At 36.5% G+C, this 11,885-nt stretch overlaps 1 protein-coding gene across 2 annotated transcripts in view; it reads right to left on the bottom strand.

The window, feature by feature from the left end:
- Nucleotides 1-1,185: 1,185 nt before the first annotated feature.
- The window catches only part of SLC30A4 (solute carrier family 30 member 4), a 30,775-nt gene continuing 20,075 nt past the window's right edge, over nucleotides 1,186-11,885 (bottom strand). The window contains exons 4-8 of one of the 2 annotated variants that reach the window (XM_065940819.1): nucleotides 9,686-9,839; nucleotides 8,026-8,227; nucleotides 7,110-7,215; nucleotides 6,211-6,345; nucleotides 1,186-5,594 (exon numbers count right to left, since the gene is read on the bottom strand). In XM_065940819.1, coding sequence (XP_065796891.1) covers nucleotides 5,440-5,594; nucleotides 6,211-6,345; nucleotides 7,110-7,215; nucleotides 8,026-8,227; nucleotides 9,686-9,839 — 752 coding nt within the window. In that variant the 3' untranslated portion in view covers nucleotides 1,186-5,439. The remainder of the gene's footprint in view (nucleotides 5,595-6,210; nucleotides 6,346-7,109; nucleotides 7,216-8,025; nucleotides 8,228-9,685; nucleotides 9,840-11,885) is intronic. The other variant, XM_065940820.1, reaches the window with a different exon arrangement.

The raw sequence follows: 11,885 nt of genomic DNA, 5'->3' as shown, positions 1-11,885 counted from the left end.
GTTTGTGAGCTCCCAGTTGGCACCAACTACGTAAGGTATTCAACATGTATATATTTTTATTTCATTCATTTTTTTGGTAATAATTTATGTGCAAAATTTAAAAATTCAGGTGAATAAGCTTTATGTTGAAAAGTATTCTTAAATGGTGCTAGTGACCATGGTGCTGTAGAAAATGGCTTTGCTGCTGAACATTATGTAGAACATATGGTAATTGAAATCTTGCTACTCCTTCTCTGTATTTTGGCCCCAGACTCCAAGAGCGATAAAGAAAAGAAAAATGATAAAGGGAGGAGAAGATCTTTTGGTGACTTGGTTAGCTCTCAGATCAACCAATCACAGGAACTTCCAAGCAGGCTCTGTTGAGAGCTTGCTGCACCCATTTATGCTGTTGTGGTCCTAAAATGATACAACAGATCACACCAGAGGCCAGCAAACTTTTTCTATGAAGGGACAAGCAGTAAATATATTTGTCACAACTACTCAATTCTGCCACTGTAGCATGAGTGCAGCTGTGGTTGAAGGAGTGTGTCTGTGTTCAAGTAACTTTATTTACAGACGCTGAAGTGTACCTTATGTAATTTTCACATCATGAAATATTATTATGATTTTTCAACGTTAAAAAAAGAGAAAACCACCCTCAGCAACTTGGGCCATACAAACAGATTGTGGCAGATGGGCCAGTGAGGTGTGGTGTCTGAGCCCTGGTCTGCAACGGTTGGAGGTCCTTGGGGCATTGAGCTCACTTTCCAATGCGCCTCACCAAACTGACTCCCACAGCAGCTTCTTTCTTTCCTTTGTGCGTTGTTGCTGGGCTGCAGGGACATCAAAAGGGGCTGATATGGGAACTCCCTGGAGGTCCAGTGGTTAGGGCACCCCACTCCCCCTGCAGGGGTCCAGGTTCATCCCTGGTTGGGGAGCTAAGATCCTGCATGTAGCATGGCCAAAAAAATTTTTTTTAAGAAGTGACAGATATAAAAAGATAAAGGTTATTTCAATCTCTCTTTTATCCTCTCTGGAAGATTTTCTTCAGGTTTATTTCTTAAACATCTAAGAGGCCATTAAATTAGAGATTCTAAAACTAGATAGCTTAAAATCTATTTTCCAATGTTTTTCTTTCTATGAAGATTACATTTTGAAGCCTACTATGATTATTTGATTTTAAATACCTAGAAATTTAAGGCACTGTACACTTTCACTTTTTTAATAAACCACATGGCAAAACAATACTTTAATAAATGTATAGGAAATTACAATTTGAAGATTGCAAATTCAGTACATATACATATACTATAGTTGGATTTTAAATTACATAGACAGACTCCAGCTTCAAAATCTTTCTAAAAATCAACCATTATGCAAAATACCTGGTTTCTGAAAGTGTATATGGAAAAGTATATACAATTTCTTAAAGTGTGATATGGCTTACTTATTAACATGTATTTATTTAGAGAAGCATAAGCTTTCCAAATATATACTATCTTTCAGGTGCAAAGTTGACATACTGGCACATTTCAATTTTGTTGCAGTTATTTCAGAATATACTTAATTGCAATATTTAATTTGACACTGTCATAGGTTTAACTGGGAAAGTCTTCTTAAGTGTTTTCCAATCTTACCAAAAATTAGAAAATGTTTGTTGGTCATCACAATATGACTAGAAGAATGGGTTAAATCTTTTGAAAGTGAGCATTCAATGACCGGCTGCTGGAATGTGTAACAGAGGGGCACACACACAATTTAAACACTAAGGACTTCCATGATAGTTCTCTACAATTTGTGTGCTCCTACTGGCATCACAAGCAATATCCCTGGCTAGTGATCTGTAACATAAATGTGAAGCCCTGTCTGGTGGGATTCACAGGACAGATCTGTAGCCAGGGTTTGCAAATGATATTGTGGTCAGAGAGACATTAGGCATAATCAACAATTTGGGGATTAAGCTGGCCTCCCCTCAACAGAGCATACAGCAAAGTGTCACTATACATTTGTGACTAATAATACCCAACTGGCTCCTAAGTGAAGCTTGATTCTAAGACAAACTGAACCCGATGAACTAGTCTTGTGAACACATTCTGTAACTTTAAATTTACTATAATATACGTAAGGCAGAGGCAACAGCAAAAGTGTCTAAAACCTTATTCCAAAGGGGCTCAAATTCTATATAAGAACACCTTATTTCGTTGAACCAACTGAAGAAAATACATTTAGAAAATATATTAATTGTGCTTGTTTCAGAAGTGAACGCTTCTCTGTGGTAAGAGTGGTTGTTTGAACCTTAGCAGTGATCCTGGCTTGTGATTGTGCAGTGCATCTACTTCTACCACACTTACCATAAAAGTCGGCGTGCAGAGAAATTTGGATCAGGAACAATCAGCAGCTTAAACAAGGTACTACCCTACCCAGAAACACATTTATAAGTGGTGCTTTGTCTCTGAAGGATGGTTTTTCCTCACATTAAAATGAAAGGGAAGCTCATATATCTGATCCTGTGTCTATTCTGGGAAAATTCTACTGAAGACAAACACTCCGTGAGGACACCTGGACTCAAGAGACAGAACCAGAACACTGAGACTCCTAAGAGCAGGAAACTAGTTTTAGGAAATGGAAACAAAGCACCCAAAATGGAAAACAGTGAAATAAGAAATCCAGTGATGTCGCAAACAATACTGACGGGAGCTGCAAGTTGTGAAAATCCAGGTTCACGTCACACAAGGAATAGCTAATGCAAAATGTATGGAGGAATTCAGTCGCTTCTGGTTTTGCATTTCAAAGCCCTCTGAAATATGCCTTATGCAACTAAATTCCCCATGCTATATTTCTAAAGCAGCATGGTTGTTAATGAAACAATAGGCCATAAAAGTCAAAATGCTGCATCTGGCCAGAGCTGTGAAACATAGGTTATACACATAAGTAACTCTGATTATTTGCAAATGATAACTAAAATACACCTCACTGAAGAATTGTCCAGTTTTTATGTTGTGATCTGTTTTCCTTATGCAAAATTAATAATGCTAGGTGTTCATACATATAGCCACTGCCTTTGCTGGACAATGGAGAGCCCTTTTTGAGAGCTGGCTGAGGAGTATAACTACGGGCTGTAACTAGGCGGGGGAAGGACAGACCAACTGTGCAACTCTTGGTCGTATACGCTAAGTTTATATCCTTCTCTGTGAATCTTATGAAGTTACAAGTTAAATTTATCGATCCTCAAATCTTACACTCCCAGTGACGTACCAGTACAAAGTCTATAGTTCTTGCTACAAAAAGCAAAGCATAGGAAAACTTCATGTTTCTCATTTTAAGAACACTATAAGATTTACAAAAGTTTTTGGTCTTTGCGTTTTACAAAAGGATCCTTTCAATCCTCAAATGTATTTCAGACTGTTTCATCAAGTAACTTTCCAAGGAATGAGTCATTATGAAAAGTCAGGTATAGCTATTTAAGATAAAGGAAAATTTATAAGAAACAAGCTGGGTAGCTATGAGGAACAATTTGCAAATATGGGGAAATCCATTAGCATAATTAGCATTAATGCATATTCTTTTCCCTTCTCTTGCTAGGTGCTCAAAGTCTACAAGTGCCCAAATGTCCACTGAAATGCCTCTCATTTATTCTTACTTGCCCTCTATATTTTAATTTTATATTTATTTTGATTTCAACATTTTATGTGCTACTGAAATTTTTGAAAAATCCAAATTATTATTTTAAATATATTCACAGTAAGATTCTCATAAAGTTAATATTCAACAAACACAAGGTTTTATTAGGAACCATTAATCCTCATCAACCCTTTTACTGGATACCGTCAACAATAAATTTTGGGGTAAATCCAGGTTTTATCTTAGGTTTATTACATAGAGAGGTATTTGGCAGAAAGATAAAGTGTGTGTCCTATTCATTTATATCAGGAGTCATCTGCATGACCATCTAGGATTTCAGTTCACAGCTTGCCTGGTACACTGCTGCTCTGCTCTGATTCTGAGGAGTCAAAGAACCGTATCTGTTCTTGGTATAAGAAACCGTTCTTGAAAATGGATTTCTAACATGCATAAAGATAATCTCAAAACCTACAGTTGCAAAATGAAACATGAATATTCACAGCTGCCTCTTTAACACAATCGTTACCAATTAGTTGCCTCTGCTTTGAAAACTTTTATGCTTAGCCTTCCCACAACAGATGTAACATCCATCCCCATTCCCCTGCTTCAAAACACAAGAACACACAAGGTCAAAGACCCTTGAAAATTTTGTCTTCTCAGAGTAATATCTTCCCCCAATCCCTCTGGGCATTTCTGTTATGATATTATTATTGGAAAAACTTCAAAATTATATCGTAGGATTTCTGGAGTCCATGGAGAATCCCTAACCCATACCATTGATCCAAAATTCTTCCTGGAGGAAGGTGGTTGGTCTACACATAAGAGGTGGAGGGCAGGCTGAAATTTAGTTTCCCAGAATTCTACCCTGAAAGGGCTCCCACAGATTAACTGGTATGGAAGCAGGAAGGAAGGTGCCAAGCAAACTCCCTGTACAAAAGGCAAGGCAGCTCTTAAAAGGACAGAGGGTCACTGTTTACCTTCTGCAGTCTCTTGCTGTTCTTAAAATAATTCCAAGAATAAGTGATTTCAGGAAGACTTAAATCTGAAACCCCACACCCCATTCTCACTCCTAAGTTTTGTTTCAAAGTATCATATTATAATTTCAGTTTATGATTCACTTCTGCTATTCAGAATAACACAGAAAATATCTCCTAAACAATTTAGAATCAGTGGCCACAATATGTTAATATTTGATTCTGATAAGATTACAAATAACCAAAAATGCTAACTTTGACATACAAAACCCGGTGCTATCTGGAAATAGTTGATTACAAATTATAACAATAAGATTTGAACTTATTTGTGAAATAAAACATTCCTGAAACTCTAGGAATACATGCTTATTCCACTCTCTGGATAATTAGTAGTACTTTGAGAAATAATTTTGGTAAAAAGAGAGCTGGGTGTCAAATTCAAGAAGCTGGGTTCAAGATTACATAATAAAAAAAACAGTTTTCCAGCACTGGCTTGATATAAAAATGGTCTTTAAAAAGGATTTTTAAATGCAAATACTGAATTCTTGATGCTTTCTTTTAAGACATGTACAGTCATAATTAGTGAAGTACGGTCCTGGATTGTCTTCTATGAGGTATCTGTAGAGTCATGTCTCATCCTGTAAACAGTGTTTTAGAAACATCTTCATATGAGAACCATGGTGGTGTCTCATTTTACCATTAAACAGAAACTAGCACTGTCAGGCTGGAGTGTCTGTTTTGAGAGACCGGTGCTTGATAGTGACACAGCTGTCAGGGATTCCATTTCTCACTCAGGTGTGCATTTATTGCTCTCACATCTGTGACTGCAGGATAAATAAGGCAGCAGTCTCCCGTACATACACAGTTAGGAACTGGAACTCTGACAGTTTGCACAAGTTCTGTCCACTTCTTGCCTGTAACTCTGAAGCTGAATAGTACATTTATACATGCCAAATGTGTTCAATAATAAATGCTTTGCTTTGGACTGTACTTCCTCCCATTTAGATGAACTTCCAGGAACTGCAATATCAAGAAAATATCATTACTATTCACTGCACACAGTTACATATTAGTGAACAAGATAAGGGGCAAAAAAACAATCATACTATTCTGTGTACATGTTTTTATTAGTTTGAATTCTACCCTCTTGAAGCTATTCTTTTAGAGAAGTGTTTCAGTTCACAAAGCCAGAATGACTTCTTCTTATTCCAACTTTTCTAGTCCACTCTTGCGTAGAGAAAGAACACTAGACATCAATTGCAAGTCTTTCATCTTTTGTAGTCTTTTTAAAAAAGCCATAAGCATGCATTATTTTGATAAGAAATAAAAAGCATCAATCTGTGAAATGTTTAAATAAAAACATAGAGTCTAGCTTTTTCTATATAGAAAAAACATAGTAAATATACTTTATGCCTTTCATCTGAAGGCAAAAAATCAATCTGTAATACTTCATCAGAGAGAATATGATTGCTTTGCTATCATTATATTGACTTGCAACTCACCTTTTGAAGAGCTTCACCCTTCCCTTAAAATAAATCTTTCCAGCAGAAAAGTCTTCCTATTTACTCCTAAGGACAGTTGTTAAATTCCAAAGATAGAAGTCCACCAACCCCAGCATTTACCGTCAGCAACATACTTAGCTGTATGTGTACTATGGCAGTAGGCTTTCCTGAAGTGAGAGACCAGATATTTAAATCTTCCACTGAATGTACATCTTCTATTTTCATCAAAGCTTCTTTGATATAGTCTACGTTCAAATGGCTTGGTACACCTATTCAGAATGGATCATTTATAAATAAAGGCTATTTTAAGAAAAAAGTTATATATCACTAATATGACATTTTTTAAGAAACCAAATGGGTTTACCTAATTCAGTTTAAATTAATATTTAAATTATATTAAAACTTTAAGATAAACTATGCATATATATAGCAGGATATACACAAGAGGTTAATAAATACTTTAAAAAATGCACACCAAAAAGAAATGTCAACCAAATCAGAATACTTTAATAAATAAGCTAGGATAGATGAAAAAGAAAAAGGAACCATACAATGATGATAAACCTACTTTTGAGAACTCATGGTTACATGCTTATACTTAGTATCAGTAAGGCAGGAATGTTGGAAATTGAAATAGCAAGTTAAATGGGAATTACAAACTTAATACATGAATTACTACACATAACTACATTAAGAATCATGAGTTGCATTCTTGTCCCAGCTCCACAGTTTATTAGCAGCATGACCTTAATGAAGTTATGTTACCCCACTGTGCCACAGTTTTGTTATTGGTAAATGGGGATAATAATGTCTGTCTTGCCTACTTTTCTTGGCTATTATAAAGATCAAATGGGTAATAAATGGGAGAGTGCATTGATTCTTGTATGTTTTTTCATGTAAGGCGGTATTATAGACTAATAAGTATTAGTAAAAGGAAAGACATGACTCCTACCCTAGAGAATCCCTCCTGCCAACAGCCCCAATCTGATTTAGGGAAATAAGAAACCCACAATGGGGATAACAGAGAGCTTACCTTCTAGAATTATCACTACTGTGTCCCATATGATTCGAAGGGTTGTAAAAGCCACAAGTAATGAAAACACGTATGTACAGATGGGATCAGCAATCTTGTATTCTGGCTGAAAAGAGACAAATCAAAATTGTGTGATTAAATGCAAACAGACATAAAACAAGTCTGAAAAGCAAAGCAAGGCATACTCTGTCCCTTCTTTAGCAGGACTGGAGCATTTCTTTAAAACTTGGATATTGCCAATCGAGAAATGTCTACTGTTCTTTGTGAAACCCATTTCCATAAGTTTAGCCATTTGTTCCACTGTTTTCCTCTGTGCCTGCTCTAAATCTTCCACCCACAAGTCACAGACTATCAGAATTGAAAGGAGTTTCAGCAGCCATCCATCTGGTCTAAGCCCCTTAATACAAGGTGGAGGGAACTCAAGTTTAGAGCTGGGGGACTTGCTTAAGGTCAAAGCATTACAGCCAGAGCCAACACTAGAACTCAGATCTCTGTATTTTCATTCCGTATATATTCCAGTACCTAGTAGCTGAGTGACAAAGGTTAAAATTGAGTTTTTAGTGAAAGCACCACCAAAACCAATAGATAAGTTATCCCTTGAGGTGATACTATTGTGACTGGTGCTAATAAAAGAGCGATACTGATAGTTCATGTATGTTTGCATAACGCAAAATGAATAGGATTGGCATTGGTGTCTAGTATACCAATTAAAGATAGTCGTCACCTTTAGTTTTGTTTTTCGTTTTGGCCGAGCCGCACAGCATGTGAAATCTTAGTTCCCCAAAAAGGAATTAAACCCATGCCCCCTGCATTAGAAGCACAGAGTCTTAACCACTGGGCTCCCAGGGAAGTCCAGTCATTTTTAATGTTGAAATTAAACAGCATTTTAAAATAGAAGAATTAGCGATTATGTTACCTTGAATCGTATGATGTATGCAGCTATTAGCACACCAACACTCTGTACCAGATCCCCCAAGGCATGTACAAATGCAGCTCTCACTGCCAGGCTATCCTGCCCTTGGTTTTGTCCACATCTGGGACCTGTGGTAGGAGAATTTGAGGGCAGGGAGTGGGAATGGGCATGATGGTGACCAGATTGGTTCAACAGAAACCCCATTCTGTTAAGAATAAAAGAAAAGATTATTATTCTTTCTAGTATTATTGATTAAAATATTTGTTACTAGTCAGGCACTAATGAGGCAACATGAAACTCATTCATTTAATTAATATTTGAGTGCCTATTATGTATCAAGTACTGTTCTAGGTGTTGGGGTCAAAATAGTGGTAAGGCAGACATATCCCCATGGAACTTATGTTCCAGGAGAGAGGGCAGAGAATTAACAAATAAATACGTAATGTACTAGTTGACAGTGTGAATGCTTTGAAGAGAAAGTAAAGCATGGCCAGGAGATGGAGAGTGATGGGGAGTGATGGGAAAGGCCTCACTAGGATTCTGAGTAGAGACTTGAATGAAGTCAGGAAGCAAGTGGTGGTGGAAGAGTGTTCTAGACAGAAGGACCACCAGCGCAAAGGCCCTAAGATGAAAATATGCTCTATGTGCTTTAAAAAGCAAGACAGCCATGGTGGCTCGAATAAAGTAACCAAGGTGCCAGGAGGTGAGCTGGAGAGGTACACAGGATCTAACAAAATGGCTGCGGTAAAATGTTTTGATTTTATTCTGAGTATGAATGGAGGCCATTAGCACAGGGACTGGCAAACCAGAGTCTGTAGACCATGGTTGGCTCACTTCCTGTTTTTATAGGTTTTTTTTCCCCTTTTTCTTTTGCAAATAAAGTTTTATTGGAACACAGCCATGCTCATTTGTTTAGATACTAAATGTGGGTGCTTCTGTTCTATAGCAGTAGAGCTGAGTAAATGTAAAAGAGGCTCTCAATGCCTAACATATTTATTATCTGGTCCTTTTACAGAAAAAGTTTACTGAACCCTAGTCCAAATGACTAAGTAAGTATTAAAGATTTTGTAGTTTTTAGGAAAAAAGTTGGTAGTTAGAAAAACTTATTAAAATAAAAATACTATAAAAGTTATTTTAAAAACTTTGTCCTACTTAAATTCCTGATTATTAGTCAAACTTCAGTATATCTGAGCAAACCCATGAGAAACTTATATAATTTCACAACAGTATTTTATTAACATTTAGAAGAAAAATTAATGTACTATAAAACTTCAAAATATATTAAAATATCACTGCACATTATTGAATGCATACACAATAGTCTCTTAAGTTCACAGTACTTGAAAATATTAATGTGAACACAATATAGATTGTGATACTATAATGGTAGATAGTGTCATTATAAATTTGTCCAAACTCATAGAATGAGTTTAACACCAAGAGTGAACCCTCACATGAACTATGGATTCTGTGCAGTAATGATGTGTCAGTGTAGAGCTCATGGCTTGTATTAATAACAAGTGTACCACCCTGGTGGGGGATGTTGATAATTGGGGAGGCTATGAATGTGTTGGGATAGCATACATATGAGAAGGGCTTGCAGTGAACCTAAAACTGCTTTAAAAAATAAAGCTTATTAAATTTTTTAAAAAATACAGCTTACATCACGTTAACTGCAACTCCAATAGCTGCGGTAATGAGCATTATATCTCCATTTATTTCATATTTCATGTGGATGGTTCTTTGGACAGCTTCATAGAGGAGAAACCCCATAAGTATATACACCAATAGCACACTAATCATAGCTGACAGAACCTCTGGAAGGAAAAATATAAAAAATAAATATATTTGCAGAATGGCTATTATACTTCATACATACTAAATACTGTGCAGTCTCTAATTTATATCTTCTTTCCTCTAAGGAGATAAAGGCATTATATTATTTTTGTCATGTTATTTTTCTTATTTAAAAAATTGTTTAGTAGTTTGCTTTGGATCCTCTATTAATTCATTCCCACCACTCCCCACCTCCTTCTCATCTCTTTAGGGTCAAATTATATTTTTGGGTCAAAGTATATTTACAAACAAAATGAAAAAAACTGAGAAAGAATTTGTAACATACTTGGTCACAGACTAATTTCTCCATAGATGATATACTTACAAATCAATAAAAAAGCAAACAACCCATAAGAAAAATGGGTAAAGGACACAAATAGTAATATACAGAAAAGAAACAGGCATCAAAATCAACCATAATACAAGAAATTCAAATAATTCCTTTTTGCCCCTTACAATACTTTGGCCACCTCATGCGAAGAGTTGACTCATTGGAAAAGACCCTGATGCTGGGAGGGATTGGGGGCAGGAGCAGAAGGGGACGACAGAGGATGAGATGGCTGGACGGCATCACCGACTCAATAGACATGGGTTTGAGTAAACTCTGGGAGTTGGTGATAGACAGGCAGGCCTGGCGTGCTGCGATTCATGGGGTCGCAAAGAGTTGGACACGACTGAGCGACTGAACTGAACTGAATTGAAGTTGGCAAATGTTAAAAAGTTTAACAGCCATAGTTAGCAAAGACATACTGATAGAAGCATAAAATAAAACTATCTTTTTGGAGAGCAGTTAGTAAAACTAACAATATTTTAAAATGCATATATCCCTTAATTCTAAAAATCTATCCAATAGAAACACATCCATATGTATGCAAAGACATCTACAAAATTTTCTACTGTAGCTTAGCCTGTAGTATAAAAAAAGATCTGGAGACATCTTAAATGCCCACCAATAAGGAACTTAATGGGTAAATGGTGGTATATACATAATGGGAAGCCATAGTCATATATATATATATATATCTTCTTCAGGTTTTCTTCTCTTATGCTCAGTCACTTTAGCTGTGTCCAACACTTCAGTTGTGTCTAACTCTTTGTGACCATAACCTGCCAGATTCCTCTGTCTATGGAATTCTCCTGGCAAGAATATTGGAGTGGGCTGCCATGCCCTCCTCCAGGATATCTTCCCAACCCAGAGATCGAACCTCTGTCTCCTGCACTGCAAGCAGACCCTTTATCACTCAGCCACTGGGGAAGCCCCAATATAACAAAATATTGAGTACAGTTCCCTGTGCTATACAGTAGGTCCTTGTTGGTTTATTTATATTTTAAAAAACAGGGGAAAAAAGGGACTTCTCTGGTGATTCAGTGGTTCAGAATCCACCTTGCAATCCAGTGGGACATGGGTTCGATCCCTGGGTGGGGAACTAAGATCTCACATGCCTTGGAGCAACTAACCCCACACACAACTACTGAGCCCAAGCACAACTACTTAGCCCACACGCCACAACTAGAGTTTGTGTGCCAAAGATTCTTCATGTAGCAACAAAGACTTGACTCATCCAAATAAATAAATATTTAGCCAAATAAATAAACAAAAAGGAAAAAAAATCACGCAAATTGATAATCACAAGAAAAGACTGACAAGAAAATGTATACCTGGGAAGTGAGACTGAATGCTTGGGGAATTTATTTTTCGCTTTATTCTTTTTTGTAATGCTTGAAAAATTTTCAATTTTTACTTAAACACATTTTCTTTAGACTAAAGAAAAACAAACCCATTTTTAAAGGCATGTAAGTATGCATGAATGCACTTTGACTTAGGAATTCCTCTTCCAGGAATGACATACACACTCACGTCAACTGAGCTGCATGTGTACAAAATGAGGTATATTAAGAATCTATTTATCAAATATTACATATAATAGCAAACAAGTGAAAACAATAAAAGAAGTGATTAGTAGGAGCCTTGTAGCATGGAATATTATGCAGCTGAAAAAAGAATAGAGCTCTTAATGTTTTAATGA

Source organism: Muntiacus reevesi, chromosome 7, assembly GCF_963930625.1.
Source record: "Muntiacus reevesi chromosome 7, mMunRee1.1, whole genome shotgun sequence".
Lineage (NCBI taxonomy): Eukaryota > Metazoa > Chordata > Mammalia > Artiodactyla > Cervidae > Muntiacus > Muntiacus reevesi.
Note: the sequence above shows the minus strand (reverse complement) of the source record. Positions and strands in the feature narration are given on the sequence as shown.